This window comes from Pelecanus crispus, chromosome 4, assembly GCF_030463565.1.
Source record: "Pelecanus crispus isolate bPelCri1 chromosome 4, bPelCri1.pri, whole genome shotgun sequence".
Lineage (NCBI taxonomy): Eukaryota > Metazoa > Chordata > Aves > Pelecaniformes > Pelecanidae > Pelecanus > Pelecanus crispus.
This window is the reverse complement of record NC_134646.1, coordinates 2,380,249-2,402,213: the sequence shown is the minus strand read 5'-3', so window position 1 is coordinate 2,402,213 and position 21,965 is coordinate 2,380,249. Positions and strand designations below refer to the sequence as shown.

The following is a 21,965-nucleotide window of genomic DNA, read 5'->3' as shown; positions in this document are numbered from 1 at the left end:
CTCCTTGACGATGGAACATCCTTGCTTTCCCCATCTTAAGGCCAGACACACGCAGCAGCAGCTGACAGTGGACACTTCTGGTAGTTACAGAAGGGTTTGGCAGAAGCATGCAGCAACCCACAAGAGATCAGGACATCTCTCCACATGCAGCATATTCCCTGGGAGAAGAGGAGAGGATTTGGGCAAGGGGCTAACACACAGGGCAGCTCTGATGGACCAGATGTGAGTCAAGTCAGCCCCAGCTTAAATAGAACAAGGATGACTATTCTTCTGTGTGAGGAGTGCTCAATCACTGCTAGGGCTCAGGACAGCTGATCAGAGCTACACACCCTGATTAATTTAAACACAGAGCAATAGGAGAAAGAGCTAAAAATTCCTTTGTGTTCCAAAGTCCTGCTTATCCCCCACAGTCCTTGCTTTTTCCTCTTCATTGGCTTGACCCATAACACATGGGCAGTGACACTCAGCCACCCTTGCTCTAACAAAGAGCATTTGAAAAGCAGCAGCTCACACTCGCACTCTTCCTCCCTCCCCAGCTGTTCACCATCTCATTAACAGCTGCAGGTTATTTTCCTCAGGCCCTTATCTTGCAGGGTGAGGGACAACTGATTCCAGCTGGAGCAGTGCAGGAGGATTTGGAAGTGGTACTCCCTCCCCCTTCTGCTTTCAGGGAAATGATTTGACAATACATAGAATCATTTAGGTTGGAAAAGCCCTTTAAGATCATCCAGTCCAACCATTAGCCTACATTACCAAGTCCACACTAAACCAATCAAGGGTAGACTAGACTGAACCATGTCCCCAAGTGCCACCTCTGCCCGTTTTTTGAACACTTCCAGGGATGGTGACTCCACCACCTCTCTGGGCAGCCTGTTCCAATTCTTGACCACCCTTTCCGTAAAGAAATTTTTCCTAATATCCAACCTAAACCTCCCCCGGCACAGCTTAAGCCCATTTCCTCTCGTCCTATCACTAACTACATGGGAGTAGCAATCTCTCATAATGAGTGCATAGAAGTGGTCAGCATTAAATGTGAAGCCTCAACAACCACAAAAAGAATTTTCTAGTTCAGATTCTTTTATTAGTTTACCTTCAAAACCAGGCAATAGAAAGCTTCACTCTTAAGTTGTATAGCTTATTATATTTCCTTTAGGCAACTGCTTATTTACACGGTAGAACAAAGATTTACATAATAATTTTATCTAGTATACTCATAAATGATTCCTAAGTAACTTCTATCCAATAATTAGTCTTATATACAGCCAGATATTGAGTATAATCAAATAGAAGAGCAGCACCTGTATGTGGGCTGTTATCTACTCACTAGGACAAAACTTTCTCTTATCCAAAAAGGTACTTCATATTTTACATAGTGATATTACCATTTATTAATTAGCTTCTTCATTAGCATCTTGACACGCTTAGTTTCTGCATTCAGGCATCTTCACCCTGTTGAAGACTTCAGCCTAGCCCTGACAGGAACAGACCAAATGTCTCACTTGGTCCTGCAGTTTCACTGGTAAATCATCATCTCAGCCCCCATAACTGATAGCTCATCATGGATCCAGCTTTTGTAAAAGCAAAGTAAAAGTACACAGCTGTTCTTCAAACTAGTAATCAGAAAACCAGGTGAACTTCCAACTAAACCACTTTAACAAAAGAATAAACCATTAACTTAATTAAGTATAACAATTATGGTATTAAAAGCAACCATCTTTACCTATATCATTTGAAAACATTCACAGGATAAACTTTTTTTCATTATCTGTAAAGAAACAGCATTATAGTTTCTGTTCCTGCAAAGACAATAGCTGTGGTATAGAAACACAGAAACCTGGAAGTTTTTATTTTGAAAGCCATACAGAGACTTAGCAAAACTATAAAGCAGTTGATTTGGAAAGCTCTTATTTACACTTCAATGCTTTTCATATTAAGAAACATTTATGCTTTAAGAGCTAACACATAATAAAAAACTTTTTATACCGTCTTCAAAGAAAAATGAGTCTACATACCTTTTATAAGATTTTTTGTTTAAGTAAATGTAGAAGTTAAACTGCTATAAAATTTATTATTTCATTACTTTTCAGTTACCTTACAAAACCAGTAAATATCTAAGACCCATTCCATTCACCTACTTTAACTTCCACTCAACATTAAATAAAACATAAATTTAAAGAGTTTGGTCACATTGAAGCAAAACTAGAAATATCCCTATTACTTTCTTAATTGCTTTCAAATTAAAAAAAGGATTTATGTAGCAGATTGCCCAGTGTGAGCATTTATAACTTAAGCCCATTCCCTCCTGCACACTCATTGGTCTGATTTCCCTCAGCCAATTAAGCCAGGAACGCTTAAATTCACGGGGGAAAGGCTTTTTTATTCTTGTTTGGTTGTGGTGGGGTTTTTTGTTCTTAATAAAACTAATTGCTTGTTGTAAGGAAATTAGTGTAAGTGGTTTTTTCTGTAGTTTTTTTTGGGGGAGAAGCTGTGGAGTGAATTGTATCATTTCTGTAAGTAGGATTGCTTCAATAATATAATGGGAGTTTTTCTGGAGGAACTGCTTGGTAGCTTTAGAGGGTGAGAGCTTGTATGCCTTGCTTGATTTTGTTTTATTTTCTGAGTGTATATGTACTTACTAAGCTTTATTTTTTCTCTGAGGATTATGAGCTAAAGTTTTTTTTGTGGTTTATATTTAATACCAAATAATGAACTAGTTTTTTAAAAAAAATAATATATATATAAAGCTCCTGAACATGAGTGTAGCTGTGGTTTGGATTATAAACAACCACCTTGGGGTTTTTTTTCCTTCTTTATTTTTTTAATTCTTTCTAAGTATGGAAAAAAAGTTTAAAAAGCTTATTGTAAAAACTTCTTGTATGGTAATTTTTTGAACAGTTTTCCTTGTTGTGCATAGTTGATGAATGGTTAAGAATACACTAAAAATCCCTCAAAAAGCTTGAATTTCAAACAGTGTTTTCTGTTGTTATGGTAAATCAGGAAGTTCAATGCCATTACAATATCAAGCAAAGAACAAAAGATGTTACCTAGATGACTATTAAGGCACCAAGGTTTTTCTCCGCTCATTACTTCTAAATTTCTGAAATGAAGCAGTGTTTGGGCTTGCAGTGTTCATGGATGGAGTAAAATTTCATGTGACTATAGGATAGGAATGGGAGATGAGCAGCTATTGCTTCTGTTCTGCCCAGACCTAGATTTCTCTGTGTTACCATGTTACCTAGGTCAGTGGTTATCTCTGAGTGCTTGTTCTGGCACTCGTGCTTCAAACAAGCTCTTAAGCTGTATGGCTCCTTTTCAAAGGAGCAGAGCCTGTGAGCCCTCAGGTGGATTTGGGAAAAGCACTTCTGTACGGGGCTGTAACAGCGGGAAAAGCAGAAAAATGCAGCTTACCTTGCTGCGGTTGGCCCCCATCTTCTTCTATCCTACCAAGAGCTGTAGAGTTTTCAGAATGTCTGGGAGGTTTTACTTAAATTCATGCGGTGTATTTGATGGCTTACATCTCATTTGAATTCTATGTACGTTTCTGGCCTTCAGTTGGTGCAAAAAATTTGTCATTCTGGACTTCTTGTGGTTTTGTAATTGAGAAGTAATTGGGAGTGTCGATCTGCTCGAGGGTAGGATGGCCCTGCAGAGGGACCTGGCCAGGCTGGATCGATGGGCCGTGGCCAACTGTATGAGGTTCAACAAGGCCAAGTGCCGGGTCCTGCACTTCGGTCACAACAACCCCATGCAACGCTACAGGCTTGGGGAGGAGTGGCTGGAAAGCTGCCTGGCCGAAAAGGATCTGGGGGTGTTGGTAGATAGCCGGCTGAACATGAGCCAGCAGTGTGCCCAGGTGGCCAAGAAGGCCAACAGCATCTTGGCTTGTGTCAGGAATGCTGTGGCCAGCAGGAGCAGGGAGGTGATTGTCCCCCTGTACTTGGCGCTGGTGAGGCCGCACCTGGAATACTGTGTCCAGTTTTGGGCCCCTCAATACAAGAAAGACATTGAGGTGCTGGAGTGTGTTCAGAGACGGGCAACAAGGCTGGTGAAGGGTCTGGAGAACAAGTCTTATGAGGAGCGGCTGAGGGAACTGGGGTTGTTTAGCCTGGAGAAGAGGAGGCTGAGGGGAGACCTTATCGCTCTCTACAACTACCTGAAAGGAGGTAGTAGTGAGGTGGGGGTTGGGCTCTTCTCCCAAGTAGCTAGCAATAGGACGAGAGGAAATGGGCTCAAGCTGTGCCAGGGGAGGTTTGGGCTGGAAATTAGGAAAAATTTCTTTACGGAAAGGGTGGTCAAGCACTGGAACAGGCTGCCCAGAGAGGTGGTGGAGTCACCATCCCTGGAAGTGTTCAAAAAACAGGTAGATGTGGCACTTCGGGATATGGTTTAGTCTAGTCTACCCTTGATTGGTTTAGGTGGGCTTGGTAATGTAGGTTAATGGTTGGACTGGATGATCTTAAAGGTCTTTTCCAACCTAGACGATTCTATGATTCTATGAAAGTGCCATCCTGGGAGCAACTAAACAGGTATTTTGATGTACACCTTGAATAGGTATTTTGATCTACGCAGGGGACTCGCATAGCTTTGCAGCTTGTGTGGCTGATGTTCTTAATGCCATCAGAACGTGCGGAAGACAGCGCTATATGTTAACTGTGCGTGCAAAGCAGATTGCAACCTCTGAATGCCCAAGAAGGGACTTCACTCAGTTTGATCTCATATCATAAGCAACAGCTGCAACTGAGCAATATATCCACTGGATTTTTGACCCTTTCTCTTTACATATGTTTACTTTTTTTCTTCAATCGCTCTCTAAATGTCATTTGAGGCTGTTAATCATGCTTATGTTTAATCTTCTGTTTCAGTTCCTTCCGAAAATGCTGGCTGGGGGAAATGATAGTAGAGCTCCAGAGGAGACATCCAAAGCTTGCAAGAAAGTGTCTAAAGAGATAAGACAAAATAAGAGAACGTTCTTCCATGACTGTGAATTAATACAGATTTCTAAACTCTCTTAAAATGAATCAAAGCTAGTAGCTGAGCTGCTCCTAAAAGAAAATTCTTACGTTAGAATAAACCTAAAGGTAGTTTTGAGTTACTTCTGAAATGGCCGGATAGTTTGAAGACTGGTTTTGGACTACCAAATTGCAGGCACCAACCACTTAGCTAGCTTAGCAGTGCTTGGGCTTGGCTAGAAGGCGCTGGTGATGTCTTGTGCTGTAACATGCTAGCTTAGTCAAAGATCCTGGCCCACAAACACCTTACTGGTTTTTAAGCATCCACATTGTGCTTACTGCTTTACAAAATATCAATAAGTGATCTCTGAATTCTTGAAGGCATAACCGGCTGCAATCTATGTACCTACCGAAAACACGAAACCTTCCATCTGAGAGCATACAACGCAGAACTCTTCTGCAGAAAGATCCCACTCACTGACAAACCTTGCGCTGACAAAAGCAGACTTAATACAGTGAGGCTGCTAAAAATCATAGCCTGTTACCTATTACCACGCAAAAAACATCTCATAAAGGCAGCTGAAGCCTTTATGGCATGTGAACTGGGCTGTCCCACAGCCCTTTGGCTGATTTATAAGTTAGCTGGTTATGGTCACAAGCTGCTTGGCTGAATTGCCTACTGTAAAACAATGGAGCTCAAGGATTTGTTTTGCTCAGCTTCAATGTGTGCCGTAGTTTCTGCTGCTAATCAAATGTCTTGGTCAAATGGAAACAGGATTATGAGGACAAATTTCCATGCCTTAAAAAGGACTTCTAAAAACACTAGTGAGAAATCCCTCTAACTCAACATTGTATAAGCAACAGAACATTATTTAGACAAGGAGGGCAGACCTGGGAAGAATTAAGTCTACAAGTAGTCTGTGAGGAGGTAAAATACAAATGTACTCCTATAAGTCTGAGACAAAATTAATTTAGCTTAAATGCACCAAGGCAAACTATTCGAGGAACATTAAAGGCAGCTAAAGAACCAACCTGACCTGTGAAGAAAAAGATGGAGCTGGTAGGAAAGTATTGCAATCCCAGGTGGGAAGCCTTGTCCCACCCTAGTCACTTAGAGACTGAAACAGAGGAGTTCATAGCAAGGGAGGCATTCTTACCCCCAACATCAGGACTCGCCAAAAAATCCCGCTTTGAAGTAGTGGCCGCACAGTCTGAGAAACAAGATTTTTCATAGCAGGACATGGTTTTCTCGGCACATCTAAGACAACCCCCAGCACGGGGAATTTCTCTTGTCCATCGGGACCTCTTCCCCTGGCTAGAAGGTCCCAGACCCTCCCCAGTACGCTCTCGGGGATAAGCACAGACCTCACTTGCTCCGATTTTACTGTCCTGGTCTTTCAGGTAAGGGTTCAGAGCCTCATTTAACTTGCTGTGTTGCTTTGAGTTATCATTTAAAACCTGGCTAACAGATTCCAGTACCGAGGGGTGGGCAGGGCTCTCAGTTTAGGCTTCTCTGTGTCTCTCAGAAAAGATGGGGAGAAGGAATCCTCCTTTATTTTAAAGCTGAATAGCACGTGGGGAGTTTGAACACTTCTTTTTCTTGTTTCCCAGTGGCTGTTCGCTCTACCCAAGATCATCTAAGCAAGTACTTGTTCACAGCTGCTTGGACAAGGTTCTGTGCTTTCATCTTATTTTTCCTGAATGCCTCTCATGAGCAGCCTGTTGTGCTGGCATCGCTGGACTCCCAAGACGTGCTGCAGGGCAATTTCCAGTCCCGTTGTGAGTAAATGTGAATCTCCTGTAGTCTCTACAACAGGATGTACAAACAAATGTGGAAACTTCATGTTTAGGCACAGGATTCCAGAGAAGAGGTAGAGCCCCAAGGACTGACACGTTCCTATGGCTGTAACCTGACGGGCTGTGTTGGGAGGTGAAATGCAGCCTCCCCATGACCTCCTAACTTCTAATATCACAGCACCCCTAGGTTGGTGAACACCAAGACTTTGAAGACAAAGATGTCTTTGAGACAAATTTCAGTGAGCTTAGTACTGAACCACTGAAATCCTTAAAGCCATGTCAGTACATGGCAGGAGTGTCTTTGCCTCCCTTTGCTTTTTGCATTTCTTCAAATTGGCTATCTTTTTGCATGAAGGAGGAGAAGAAATGATATTTTTCTGAGTTCACTTTCCATAATTCTGATGTAATATTAGAATAATTTGTATCTCGGTCCTCTTTACTCTTTTGCTCTAAAAAATTTGGCCCCCACAAGATTGTTTTTTCTTTAGGACAGATACCTTGCATAGGAATGAGTAACCCCTGACATACCTCACCACTGAAAAAAGTGCCTTTAACACAGGTAAAATTCTGATCTGCGGATTGGAAGTTCGAGTGATTTAGGTGACATTTGGATTTTTAAGCTCCAATCCTGCACTGACTCACAGGGCCTTGAAGCAGCTCGGTGATGCAGAGCAGATCCTAAAATCATAAACCAGCTCAGCCTCAATCTGTCACGGTTCCTGCAAGTGCATCATAATATTTCTATCCCCGTTTTTCAGGAGGCTTTGCCTGTAAGTATAAGCAGTTATTTAGGGAGAGCTGCTTACTTCACTGTGAAGGAGGAAAGAATATGATTATAGACTTGGCTTTTTCTTATGAATTCTTATTGAACTGGAATAGAATACACAGGCTGCTGCAGAAAAAAGTTTATTTAATGTTTCACTAACAAAGCTACGATTATAGGAATAAGGTTTTTGCTGTTTTATTACTCCAATTATGTGTGAAGCCAGATAAGGGTTTTTCAGAACAGCCGAAGGCTTTACAACAAACTTGTGACAACAGTGAGAAACATATCAGCCATCCCAAATGTAATGCAGGACACCTTATGTGCTCGTATACATGATATCTCTATGGGCAACACTGAGTGTAATGCATTTAAATCGGCGCCTTTATTTGGTGAGGGTTTCTTGTATGCAGAAAGATTATTGGTGGGAAAGAAGGAATGAATCCCTAATGAGGGTGCTGCTCTTGCAACTGAGTCAGCTTCATAGAATTTCTTGCAGCTCTAAATGCAAAATGAGGAACAAGAAAAGAAATTCAAGGCAACTTGGGCTTTTTTTTTTTTTCACCAATTGAACTGGGAGCAGAGTTGGAAGAAGGCATTAATATCAGTAAGTGTGGTAAGTGAAATACCTAACATGTCCTAGAACAGCTTACAATTCCTGACACAGCTGAGGTCCTGGCAACTTTGCCAAACACTTCAGGGTGGCAGCAGCGTCTTTTGATCTTCTTGAAATGTAGGAGAAAACTGGAAGCTTGCAATTGTCAAAGTGCTAGAATGGTCTAGAATGCCCAATTGCAACATAACTTTCAAATCTGAATTTTCGGTCTCATCCTTCATCTTTTCCCTCAGATCTCATTGCACAACAGACTTCTAGTGATGCCACAAATTCTGCTAATGTAATCAAAGGGTCTTGTATAAAGGTTGTGCAGAGGTTTGCTTTAGATTGCTTGGGGAGGGAAGGAAGTACGTGGACATTCCTGCTGATGTCCGTGGCAGCCTTGCTCAGATAAAGACTGATGGAAGACTGTCAAAAAGACAAGTTCCCCAGTGTTGTAAATCAGTGTAGCTCCCTTGATTTCAAGGGAAATACTAAGTTACATCAGCTGAGGGTCTGGTCTGTATGGCCATAATGTCTGAGACACATAATAATGGCACTGCAGATATGTGCGGGGATATGAGAACAGAGTCTATGACAAACATCAGCTGCTCTTGGGAGATGGCGCTCATTTGATGTTGAAAACATTATGAAGAGGCAGGTTGGCATTACTCTGGGAGCTGATATTTTGGACACTGTTGTCCCGGTACTACGGTGCTAGACGTGTATGTTTGATAGGAACACTGAGCACAAGGCATTAGTACAGCAGTGCGTTGAGCTATTCGGCGTAGCAGGATGCTGGTGTCAGAGCTGCCTTAACGTTTTTGATCTCCCTGTTGTAGACCAATGGGAAGGTTGAGGTGTAGCACTTGTCCCTGTTGTAGGTATAGCAGGTTTCAGGTTCGTTGCAGGAGGTGCTCTGCTGGGCCTGGTATATCTCGCCACCCAGCTCAATTTCTACGGGATCGCATTTTTTGCAGCTGGAAGAGATGGGGAATAGAACAAGTGAGTTGTGATGAAAAGATGCCCCTGGTGAAACTCAAATCCTCCTTGCTTATCTGTAGATGCAGCTAGGCGGGTACCGTGGCCTTTCTAGATTTTGCATAGGAACTTTCAGCCAGATGCTTTTAGTGTTGTCAAAGTGCTATTGGCAAGACTGGCATTTAAAAGGGAGGGTTAAACAGGCAATGTGTAATTTGCTGATATACTATTTCAGATGCTTTCATGCTGATATACCATTTCAGATGAACAGGTGTCAGAATGAAACATTACCTGTAAATGTAGGATCTTTTTATGTGACTTAATCACGGACATAACAATTTCTTGGCTTGCAACAGAATATGGAAGCTAGGCTCCATGGGGAAAACTTTCCTCTGTGACCCTGCCACACCTTCTCTACTGTCCTTCAGGCATGTTTTTGAGCTGCTGTGGGCAATGCTGCAGGGGAGGTTAAGTCTTAGGAAATGAATTTAGTAAATAAAACTACTTACAGTTCAGTCATGCGGTAGACAAAAGTGGTTCTGAGCGGGGACATGGGGTCAGAGATGTTCTCTCGAGCCTTCAGGGGGACTCTGAAAAGGAGGGAAGAGAATTGCTCTCATGAAAACTGCTTATTAAACAGGGGGCTACTCTGCTGTGAACAATTCCCACCTCTCATCTTGTTCTTCAGGTTATTTCCTTTCCACCCCTTTTCCATAGCAAAGCCCAGGAACAGCAGATCTTGGCACTTCTGTGCCCTCAAAGGCAACAACCATCCCCGAGAGGACTGCAGCAATTTCTGAAAGTGCTGCTTTCAAGGTGACAGTGATGATAATCCTTTTGTTTTGGGGGTTTTTTTTGTTTTTAAACTGAGCTGGCAGATGCCTGAGAGACTTGGAAGACAGAGATGTTTAGTGTTTCTTGTGTCGTGAGCTCTACCAGAGCTCCTGCAGCTCTGAGCCTGAACTTGGTCCATGTTTCCGAAAGAGAGAGACGCAATTCTGCAAGGTTTGTGTGAATAAAGAGGACAAAATCCTACTTTTGAACGGAGACCTGCCTCGTAGGATTAAGCTTTTCTGATAGTTTAGGCATTAACTAGTTTTCCCAGCCTATAAGATAGCAGGCTTGCTAACAGATGGGTAAATGAGTCCAGCGCCATGGGCTCAGTTTGGTTTCAGATTAGATCAACTGTAAAAACGTTACACTCTATTTCCCCAGCCTATTTTGTGAAGTTACTACTGGACTGCTTAAAACACAGCTTTTTGTATCTGAAGGGACAAACACCAGATAGGTTCACGTGAGCCAGAAAAACACAAAGCAAAAGGAATTATTCCAGGATACCACAGAAAGCAGCCCAAGGAGAAAAACAGTTCACATCATCAACGCCAGGACATGGGAAGCAATGCAAAGACAAGGGAACTCCTATAACACTTCATCTCCTGTTCACCATCTCCACGTAATACTTGTCTGCCACTTACAGGATGCGTATGTTCCTCTCCAGGATCTCTTCACCAGGATTTTCTTTGGATGGGATGAACTTTGAGGTCACTGTTACACACTGACACTTGTTATTAACCAGCACTTGCTCGTTGTCTCCGGAGTCCTGTGGATAACCTGCAAGCAGAGGATATGCAATCCCAGGGTCAAGAAGAAAAACCGTGAAACTTGCTCTAGCAGAAAGCCAAGTGATGAGAATGCCAGAAATGCACCGTTACGGCATCTCGATTGATAAAAGTCCAGGTTTCAGCAGGTACAAATGAGCCTCCTGGCAAAGATGAGTTCAGCTGTCTTCCCTGCTCAGTCTACAGCATGCTTCTGTACATGGAGGTGATGGTACGGGGAAGGAGAAAACAACGAACCTGGCCACTGCATTGCTGGAGAGAGAGGCAAACATGCAGCGGTTTCTCGTGAAATGGGGAAAAAAGTCCCCTTGCAAACCTCGAGCTCTACCTGGCAGCTGAAGTGCTGCTTTTACCCTAACTGAAGAGGGTACCAAATTCTTCTGTCGTGCACCAGCACTATTCTAGCTGCCTAAACCCTACTTCAGATCTGGCCTCTAAATAAATATCCCTGACCTTGCCAATGTGGCAGATGTGTCAGTTTTCCTTGAGTGGTACGTTGTCTTTCAGGTCCCTGAGGGAAGAGATGCCAAAAAGCACTACAGGACCCAGCAAGAAGGCAGCCCGGTGACCTGGCAGTGAAAGGTAAGTGGGCCTTAGGATGGTTGTGGTTTGCAGGAAAAACTCCAGTCCTGATTTTTCTGGTGTTCTGTTTATACTGAAGTTAAATTTGGCAGCTGAGGAGCTTACTCAAATCGAGAACCACCAGCTTGGCTAGGTCTCCCGTACTTTTAGCATGTTATTCAATATGAAACTCAGTCAAAACAGGGTAAAAAAATCCCATCTGTCACCCAGAGGCTTTTTGAATGTTCCTGGTGGCACAATGCTTACCGTGCAAGTAGATGGATTTGAAATAGCTTGTTCTTTGCTACTTGGTTTTCCCCAACCCAGAGCCTCTGGTCTCTTCACGCATAACAAGCCAGCCTTGCTTTTATATGCACACATAGTCATACTTTTTCTTAAGTGGCTGTTTTTACATCCCTCTGTATGTCTAAATGCAGCTAAAATCAAATTCACAGCCATCACTTTGCAGCTTCACTCTTCCTACAGCACCTTCAGCCTGCTTAGGAGTACCAAAACCAGTGCTTTTTTGTGTGTAAGATGGGGATAGTTTATTTTGGGCTCCAAAGGACCTCGCGGTTCTGGGGACTCACCTACTCTTCTGGTCCCTTGGTTTAACCATGGAGAGAAACAAGCTTTAAAAATGCCTGTGTGCATCATGTCTACAGAGGATTTTGGAGTCATTTTGACTTAAAAGCTTTGGTCCTAATAGCTGGATTTCTTCAAGTTATCAAAGCATGGATCAGTAAGGAAGCAGATACATTGCATGAGCTCATGTCTGTTTTTTTTTTTATTCCCATGTCCAAAGCTGCTGGGTTTTATGAACAACAGACCCTGTTGCTATAGGGTGAAAGGGATAGTGCTCAAAGCCTGTGGGAGCAATAGCGAAGCTGCGATCCAGGAGCAGCACAGGGACTCTCAGTTGTACTGTAAGTTTTCTGATTCAGCACAGGGACTCTGAGTTGTAGTGTAAAAGTTTTCCGATTGTTAGCTGCTGTTGGCAGCAGCTTAACTGTCACATGAAGCTGTCTGCAAGACCAAACGAGGAAAGTAGTGATTGGCAGAGCCCCTAAGTATCTAATCCATACAACGTAATGAAAATAGCATTCCAATTTTTCTACCTGAGGCTTCTTAGAGCTTCCTTCCTGCCCCTACAATATGCTGGTCTCATCTGCTTCCACTCCACTGGGTTATTTTCGGAGATCCTTACAGACCTCATAACTGTGAAAAAGGCACAAAAGCTGTGTAAAATGACGCTTCAGAGTGACCCTACAATTCACCTGCCTGTTACAAATGCTGTTTCTGTGACAATAGGCAGCACAATACCTTCTGAAAACGGTTCACTGTGGAGTTTCTCGATCAGGAAGGAAATTATTTTGCTCCCTTGCTTTGGGCAGCGGCGAAAGCTACTCCAGGCACGTAGGAGATGCTGCTCTTCCTACTGGTCTCATGGTTTTCTTTATCCCTCTACAGCATGTCCCGCTATAGAGTGTGCCCATCGAGCCCTTTAGAGCAAGGGCTTCCTTTTAGCATTTCTCTGTATAGCATCAGCACAATTGGCCACCTGTACAAATGCCGCTGCAAAATGTGCACATAGAGTGTAAGTCCAGTCCTGCTTCTGATCGCAGCGTGCCCCACCAAGGCAGGAATACGTAATCATAACTGACAGGTGGAGACGGTTGTTATTCAGAGTTGAATGGTGCTCGTCTCTTTATACCCCTTCCTCCGATCTCTTTTGTTCTGCATGCTTCCTCTCTGCCAACTCATTGTTCAACATGAACATTTCCCTCTGAAGCAGAAGCTTGCTAGAAAAGCCTCTTTAGTCTCTGCCTCCTTGAGTGTTGGCCTTTCTTTTTTCTTACAGAAAGTGTGTCTGGCTTCTTGCCCTTCACGTACAGCTCCCTCTGATGTCTGTCACTGTATTCTATGTAATGTTGTGTGCAATTCTTTCTAAGCCCTTAATCCAAAGCCAATATTCACGTCACATCCTATTGGCTTTGGAAGTTGTCCTAAAACCTTTGGGAGCAGGCTTTAATTCATCTGATAAAATTATATTAATATACTCTTTATGAAGATGCAGGGGGGTTTTGACTGTACTCTAAAAATATTGTCCTGATTTAATTCCTTGTGTAATACTCTTGGCTTCAGTAACCATAATAGTTACAGGTACTCCATATATTTTTTTTAAAGTATAATTACAAAGCTGCAAAAAAGACAGCTTTATCAGCAATACTTCTATGCATCACCCAATAAAGTCCCTTTGGGGAGAAGGTAGGTAAATACAAAACTTCCTAATGCCCTTCTAAATGTCTGCAGGTTGGATTTTGCAGCGCATGATTTACTGCAATATGGTGTTCCCTCCCTCCTCAACACTCATGCAAAGATTTAGACAAAATTTCTCATCTCCCCATATTGGGTTGTCCTGTAATACGCTGTGAAGCCCAACAATACCTAGCTGCAGCATAGTGAAGAAGCAAATGCATTCTAAAAATATCTGTTCAAACTCCGCTGCAGGTGCAAGTGACTAATAAAGTAGGAAGAGGCTCAATTAGACCAAAAATACATTAATTTCATCATAAGTAGTATAAACAGCACTCCTGTAGCTGCATGTAACTCAGATTTGACTTCCCCTCTAAGCTGCTTACATATATATAGCTATCTATCTTAAGCCATGTGTATGAAATGGGAAAACCAGACTGGGCTCTGTGTTGAACTGACAGTATTTCTCAATGTTTTCTTGTTTTTCAGCTAGTGGATTATACAGCCGGTCACTTTTCATAGGAAGCAGTACTTCCAAGGACCTGCCTTGTTAGGCAATAAGATGCCCTTTCCCAAAAGTTGGAGGAAATGCAGGGATGCTGTTGTCCATGCTGTGGGGATGATTATCCTTCAGCACGGATATAATCCCGTGGACCAGATCCACCACGTGAATGAGGATGACTGGAGATGGTCGTACAGAGATCTGGCATCAGTACAGGCAGTATCTATTACCTGTGAACCACACTGAGGAGTGTGCTGGGATGACAGCCTGATCACAATCTAAATGAAGAGTTTCCAAGAAATGCAGCGGAGTTACATGATAAACTACAATTTAATCAGAAATAAATTGGCCGTAGCCATATGACAGGATTACCAGGAAGATGTTAGAAGCCTTCAAATCTAGCAGGTAAGAGTCTTGCAAGCTTCCTAGCACTGCAGAAAAGCAAGCATGCATGTTTGCAGTTTGTTGCTTGAGAAACCCGATCAAAAATGGCTAATCATAAAGTCTTAAATTTGCACCTACTCATCACTTTCTTAGCCTCAAGGCAGCAATTAAAAACACACAGCTCTGTGGTGCAGAAAGACACTGAGGTGTCCGAGCGCCACTGAAGCAAACTTCTTAAGCAGGCTTGGAAGTTCAGTTTTTGACTGTTAAAAATACGAATGGCTGATTACACAAACCCCATCACTGATATTTTAAGCACGGTTTTCCGTGCTCTTCATTTCTCACCTACCTGCCACATGGATGAACCCCAAGGAGACAGCCAAGGCCACGCACAGCAACAAAGAGCTCTTCATCTTGCCTTCCCTTCTTTTGAAGAACACGAGCGGAGAGCCTGTGTCTGCCTATAAGGGCGTGTGCAAATGATACAGCTATTTGTTTCCTAAAATAAACGGCCCAGCCGGCTAGCACTGACACTGTGGAAAATGTGGCCGGGGACTGAAACCAGGCATGCTTAATGCACAAAGACCTCTGGCTTTCAAAGGTAAAGGGGGGCAGGGGTTGCACTATTAGTGTGCATTTTTCTGTTCATCACCAACAAGCAACGAAGCGGCCAAGTGCAAGGGAGTGCAAAACCACCCTGGTCCTTAGGGGACATCTTACCATCAGGGTTGGTGGCACTCCTCCACCTCGGGGCAAGGAGGGCAAGGCGAGAAAGTGTCTGGATAGCCAAGGGGCCACAGCTCTGGCTCCTGGTTTTGAGAAATCAGACCTAATGATCACTTGACTTGTATCATAAAAACATTTTGTGTTTCAAGATCAGAATCCTGTTTGCACCAGATTCTCTGCAAACATATATTAAGGGCTCAACCTGCCCCCAAAGAGCTTTCAGTCAAAGCAGGCCAGATGAGAGGGGAGGGGTAAAAGAGGTATAAAGCAACAGCAGGTCTGTGGCAAAGCTGAATTCTTCCTCCAGCTCTGGCCACTGCATCGATGGGGTTTTTTCCTTATGGATAGAAAAGGGACTCCATGGGATTTGTAGTATATGCAAGGTTGTGAGGCAGGTCCCAGGCAAATTCTCTGAGGTACTGGGCAAGCAGACTGTTCCTCAAGGGGGGGAGTACTGGAGAGGACCTGGAGGGTTTCGGTCCCAGATTTGGGATTGCTCGTGTAACTCTGAAAAATAAACATCGCAACGTAACCTGCAATAACCAGAGCTGTCTCTGTAGCATATGTATGCGTCTTGCACGGAAAAGGCCACTTGTTAAGGGAAGCCCAGTTGTAACAGCACTCTTTAGCAAGGGCCTGCAAACACTTACATCGGGGGATGAAAGGGGAGGCAGAGCAAAATACGGTGCTGGCAGGCCCATGCTTAGCCAGTGTTATTGCATCAGTGTATCATGAATTTCTGCTGCCTGCAAGGCATGTTTCTCTCAATTAACATTAGCAGCGCATAGTAAACCTCCCTGCGTTGTCCAGCTTTTCAGAGCAGCAGCCCTGTGACCGGATAGAGGGTTCTCACACAGCCCGAGCCAACCCCGGGGTTGGTTGTTCTTGCCGGGCTCTCAAGAGGCTAAAGCTGTTGGGCAACGCTGCCAGGCACCCCAGTTCCTGAAAGGGCAGCCTGTCACCTTCCAGGCTATCTTCCCTTGCTTCAGACCTTGCTGGCCTGGGCCCTAACCCTAGACATGTTCAAAGACCCCGGAATCTGTGCCGTGAGCTTTTTCTCAAACATCTCATGCAGCACTTGTATGATGCAATGAGCTTTTGTGTTGCATCAGCAGTGCTGACACGCAAGGTTTCCCCGGGGAGGTGGTGGGGGACGATGGGTGCAAGCCCAGCTCCTAGCCGTGCATCGCATTACGCCATAATTCTTCATTACAAACCTTGTTTTCTCACTAGGGCTCCATCTTTAGGAGAGCATAATTTGGTTTTGTTTCCTTTCCCCCTCCCCAGAAAGTATCGCCACCAGTTTGATGTGGAGCTCTCTTCTGAAGCAGCAGCAAGATGTTCCCTGTGTCCCATCTTTTGCAGAAGGTTAAAAATAAACCTGGCTAACCATGGCGTGGTAGGGGTATCTGTCTAAAGTGCTATTCTATTTGCTTCAGTCACCTTTTTTGTAACAAAATAGGGTTTTTTATAAATATACAAGGAGGAGGGATGCAGGCAGCAGAATAAAGCGCATGCAAAAGAGGCTGGTTCTTGTCTGGTTTGCCAGACTGCATTGATAAAAAATACGCCACTGGTAAAAGCCAGGCAGAGACATCCACGAGTATTTTCAAACCCAAAGGGAGAGACTGAGCAGAATGATCTTCTGTGTGATTCTGTTGATTTCGGTGGTTTTCCCTGACTGCCGGTGCTCAGCATATCTGAATTTCGGTTGCTAAATGTACATGTCTGCATACAGTCCCTTTGGTCTTTATATGGTGGCGTAAGATTTATTTTTAGTCCCATTCAGCCACCTGTATGTCTCTGAGGATTTCTATCTAGATTGCAAGCTCTTTAGAGTAGGATTTTTATGGATTATGAGGAGTGGCTGAGGTAGCTGGGGGTGTTCAGCCTGGAGAAGAGGAGGCTGAGGGGAGACCTCATCGCTCCCTACAACTCCCTGACAGGAGGGGGTAGTGAGGGGGATGTTGGGCTCTTCTCCCAAGGAACAAGTGATAGGACAAGAGGAAATGGGCTCAAGCTGACCCAGGGGAGGTTTAGGTTGGATATTAGGGGAAATTTCTTCACAGAAAGGGTAGTCAGGCGTTGGAACAGGCTGCCCAGAGAGGTGGTGGAGTCCCCATCCCTGGAAGCGTTCAAGAAACGGGCAGAGGTGGCACTTGGGGCCATGGTTTAGTCTAGTCTACCCTTGACTGGTTTAGTGTGGACTTGGTAGTGTAGGTTAACGGTTGGACTGGATGATCTTAAAGGTCTTTTCCAACCTAAACGATTCGATGATTCTATGGATTGTTACTTTTATGGACTGTCCCCTTTTTACTGTGTGACATGTTGAATCACCAGAAAATTACCTGGGGAAGCAGGCATTAAAGAACTGTTGTAGTCTGGCAAGGGGCTGGCAAGCCATCAGCCCAGGCCTAAATTCTGGGCTGAGTGGAGAGTTAGGCTCCCAACCTCACTGCAAGGCAGAGGCTAGCAGAGGAATGCTTGAGAATTTGAAAAAAAATGGGAACCAGCCTTGTAGTCTCAGTCTCCTTGCGCTTGTCCTGTGCCTCCAGTTGGCCCTGGACATGCTGAACTGGGATTTTCCAGGCAGGAAGCTAGGCAGATGCCTGGATGAAGTGAGGCAAAATAGTTGTGTGTCTGTGCGTCCTTGCTGTGCTGGGTGAGGAGTGGAGGGGAGGACAGCTCTACCAGGACACAGAGTATTTCCAGATAACACACCATCCAGTCTGTCTTACGGCTTGCTTTTCTCCTCATTTCTCACGCAGAACCAGAGAAAATAATGGATTAAAACAGATCTGCAGCAGTCACTGATTACCGTATCGGTAGGGGTGATTGCACTGATGCTTGCCACAAGCCGGTGTGGTTTGGCTTGAGAGGGGTTCCTGGTAGCTGGATGAACTACCTCACATTAGAGGTCATCTCCAGCTTCACCAGAAGTGGATGACATATTCAGCAAGTCCTGAAGGAGGTTCAAATGTCTGTAGGTGCTATTTCTTTCTGCTTTTAGAAATTAACCTGGGATTGAGCGACACCATGTCAATTAAATTTAAATCACTGTGAGTCCAAGTGGAAGTTGGGCTGGTTTAAGGCTCTGAATTCTGAAAGGGCAGACTTTAAAAAAAAAAAAAAAAAAATAGAGCACTACATTGTGAGGGCAGTTGGATGGAAATGGTCAGGGACACATTAAAGGCCTGGGTTTCTGTAAGACACGCTAGCAAAAGTTATCTGGAATTTTAACCATGCAGAAATTGACTGCAGAATTCTCTGGATGCACTTCACGCAGAAAACTGTAGGATTAAGGAGAAAGATTACAAAGCCTGATTGGCAGAGATGGCTGTAATTTAGTGGCCAACTAGTATAAAGTGAGAATTTCCACCAAGGTGTGGCTAACAAATTAAATGAATGCTATGCCGCACTTAACAAAACCAAGTGATTCTTGTTGCTCTCTCATACAGGCTTGTATCCAGGGGAGGTGATATCTGAAAATTGGCACGGACAGTTTTGGAAAAAGTGTCTTAGTCTGAAGCAAACCAAATCTTTGGTGCAAGAACAAATATGGAAAATCTTGAGCCAGAGGCGACTATGCGGGGAAGCTGAGCGTGACAGAAAAAGGGCTCTTAAGTGAGACTGGTCTGCCATCAGATCTACCAGAATCCAAATGAATCACCAAAAAGTGAGTAAAGTTGTGGCCCCCCCCCCCCCCCGTTTCAGTTAACCTTAATATTTGCTTGACATGTCTTTTTCCATGAGAAGGTGGACAGGAGTATTTATAAATAAAACCGCACCTGTTCTGCGGTGAGAAAAAAAAAAAAACACCTGCACTTGTTCTACGCAGAACTCCTCTTGCCGGGACGTGTGGCCGCTTAATTTATCAGGCTCTGGGTTTCTGAGCTCGGGTCGAAGGAGCACGGGGCACCGGGAAGCAGCGGCAGCCCAGCGCTGCAGCCTGCCCTCGCCTTCCAGCCTGGAGGCTGATCCGGAGCCCGGCCCTGCCGGGAGATGCCTGAATCCCCGTAAAGATGCAATTTGGTGACGGGAAGGACTCGGGACAGTTAGTAGATGTACTTCAGAGGGGTCCGGGGAGGTTTTCAAATGCTTCTTTTTCTCTCTGAAACTTTAACTTTGGTCTGGTTGTAGGGAACTGAGTAATGAGATGTTTCGGTTAGCAAGGGGACAGATGTCAGGTGCGCTTTATTTATTTTTTGGGGTTTTTTTCCCCCCCCTCTCTCTCTTGTTGTAAGATGACTATATAGATAGCATTGATGTGTGTCTGTGCTTTTAGGTGAAGAAAAATCCCCCAAGGGGGAAAAGAGGCACTCTTCGCGTTCTATGTGCCATTATTCATTGCTGATACCTGCCATGATAGGAAAAAAAAAAAATCCTCGTTTACTGGCTGCCCATGTTCTGCAGCCCCTTACGGGGCTGTTTTAAATCTAATAGTAGAAGTAATCTCGATTAGGCTCCAGGCAAGGAGTGATTTAATCTATACATCAGACGCTTAAGCGAAAGGGATCCCATCTGACCTCGCAGCTGCACCCACGGGGGATCCGCTTTGGGGGGTCCCTCCAGCGCAGGCCCCCCTCAGCTGGGGGCCGGGCCCTGGCAGCGCTGCCAGGGGCGCAGGGCGAGCGCCTGCCGCCATTTCCCGGCTCCCCCCGCCCCGGCGGGCAGGGCCCGGGCCCGGCATGGCGGCAGCGGCCCAGCGCCGCCGCTAAGGCTGCCCGCCCGCCTCCTTCCCCGCCTCGCTCCTCCCGGCGGCGGGCACGGCGGGAAGGGGCGCCGGGGGGAGCGGAAGGAAGAGGCGCAGGACGGGCGGCGGAAGCGGAAGCGCGACGGAAGCGGGAGCGTGACGCAAGCGGAAGCGCGACGGAAAGCGAAGTAGCCGGAGCGGAGCCATGAGGACGCGGCGCGGCACCGTCCTGCGGCCGCCGCCCGAGCCCGCCGAGGAGGAGGATGGCGGCGAGGAGGCGGCCGGCGGCCGGGTCCCGGAGGAAGAGGTGGTGGAGGAGGAGGACTTCCATGAGGCGCAGTTCCAAGCGGTGATGGCGGCCCTGGAGAGCGGGGAGGAGGCCGGGGACAGCGAGGAGGAGGAGGAGGAAGAGGTGCTGGGGCTGCAGCTGCCCGAGGAGGACAGCGAGGAGGAGGAGGAGGAAGAGGAGGAGGAGGACGGGCACGGTGAGGAAGAAGAGGAGAAGGAGGAGGAGGTACAGGGGCTGGATCTCTACGTGGACCACAGCGCAGAAGAGGAGGGTGAAGATGGAGAGGGTGAAGATGGAGAGAGTGAGATGGAGGAGGATGGAGAAGGTGAAGAGGAGGAGGAAGATGAGGTTGAAGATGAAGATGGGGACCTGTCCATGGAAAGCGACCTGGAGGAGCGCCGTCAGGACACCAAGCTCCCCCATGAGCTCTCCTGGGGCCAACGCAAGCAGCTCTACTACGACACGGACTACGGGACCGATGCTCAGGCCAAGGGCAAGCGCAGCCAGCAAGAAGTCGATGCTGAGGAGGAGGAAGAGGAGCAGGAGGCTCAACTCATCCAGAGGCGGTTGGCGCAGGATTTAGGGGAAGATGATTACGGGTTGGATGTGATCCAGGGCTACGTGGCTGAGCAGCAGAAAACCCACGATGGCAAGGCGCAGAAGATTGACAAAGATTTGCAGGCCCTTTCCAAGAAGGAGCAGCTGAAGCTCCTGAAGCAGGAGTCCCCTGAGCTCCTGCAGCTGATTGAGGACTTTGAAGTCAAGCTCATGGAGCTCAAGGACGAACTGCACCCGCTGCTGCAAATGATCAAAGACGGCACTATCCCCCAAGGGAAAGGCAGTCGCTATTTGCAGACCAAGTATCATCTCTACTTGAATTACTGTGCCAATATCAGTTTCTATTTGGTTTTGAAGTCCAAGAGGATGCCGGTTCATAGTCACCCCGTTATCGAGCGGCTGGTTGCTTACAGAAATATAATCAATGACCTAGCTGTTATAGATCAAAAGTTATCCTCACAAGTTCGTATGCTTTTGAGAAACTACTATGATAAGAAGGAACTTAAATTACGGAAGGAGAAGAAGTTTGCGGTGTTTCTCCCATTGGATGTTAAGAAAAACAAACCAAAACGTGCTCCTGCGCTTGCTGATGAACCGTCAGATGAGTCGGACCTGGACGAAGAGGCCGCCCTAAAATACTATAAGATGATGGAGGAGAAGTTGAAACTCAAGAGGAAGAGAGCTGAAGACCAAGACACGCTTGAAGAAGAAGCGGTGTTGGAAGGAGAGGATCCAAATAAAAAGAGAGGTGTGACCTATCAGATGATCAAGAACAAAGGCCTCACGCCCAAAAGGAAGAAGATCGATCGCAACCCCAGGGTCAAGCATCGGGAGAAGTTTCGGCGAGCCAAGATTCGCCGCAAGGGCCAGGTCCGTGAAGTTCGGACAGAATTGCACAGATATGCCGGGGAGCTGTCTGGCATTCGCGCAGGAGTTAAGAAAAGCAGGAAGCTTCAATGATACTTACTTTTCTCTGTCCCTGAGAGCTGCGAGTAGCACTACTGAATGCAATAAAAATTTTATAAAGCACATTGTGGTTTTTATCCTTAAGAAAACTAGGGGTGGGGTGGTATTGGGTTTTTTTCAGGGATGCTTTTCAGAAGGTGCCACCTCTAAAAGCAGCACAGGGCCCTTTCCTCGGCTGGCCTGTGTGTTAAGGTGTTCTCTATTGCGATGCTGTCGTCTTTCCGTACTGTAAACGCTGGCTTTGAGAGGCTGCAAGGGACATGTCGGGCGAAGGGAATGAAATGGGCCATGCGGGACTGATGGGGAGATGGGGGTGGGATGGAGGC

General features: G+C 45.4%; 2 protein-coding genes across 4 annotated transcripts; one reads left to right on the top strand and one right to left on the bottom strand.

The window, feature by feature from the left end:
* Positions 1-8,882: 8,882 nt before the first annotated feature.
* On the bottom strand, positions 8,883-14,820 carry JCHAIN (joining chain of multimeric IgA and IgM). Its single transcript, XM_075709693.1, has 4 exons — positions 14,757-14,820; positions 10,561-10,696; positions 9,595-9,675; positions 8,883-9,084 (listed from the first exon to the last, which is right to left on the bottom strand). The coding sequence occupies exons 1-4, from the start codon at positions 14,818-14,820 to the stop codon at positions 8,883-8,885; spliced, it is 483 nt and encodes a 160-aa protein (XP_075565808.1).
* Positions 14,821-20,031: 5,211 nt separating this feature from the next.
* On the top strand, positions 20,032-21,679 carry UTP3 (UTP3 small subunit processome component). Of its 3 annotated transcripts, none has more exons than XM_075709540.1 (2): positions 20,032-20,401; positions 20,438-21,679. In XM_075709540.1, exons 1-2 carry the CDS (start codon positions 20,032-20,034, stop codon positions 21,631-21,633), a joined length of 1,566 nt encoding a protein of 521 aa, XP_075565655.1. In that variant the 3' UTR covers positions 21,634-21,679. The 3 variants fall into 3 exon arrangements, with proteins under 3 accessions (XP_075565655.1, XP_075565656.1, XP_075565654.1); XM_075709541.1 differs by having other exon boundaries at positions 20,032-20,416; positions 20,459-21,679; XM_075709539.1 differs by having other exon boundaries at positions 20,032-21,679.
* The last annotated feature ends 286 nt before the right edge of the window (positions 21,680-21,965 follow it).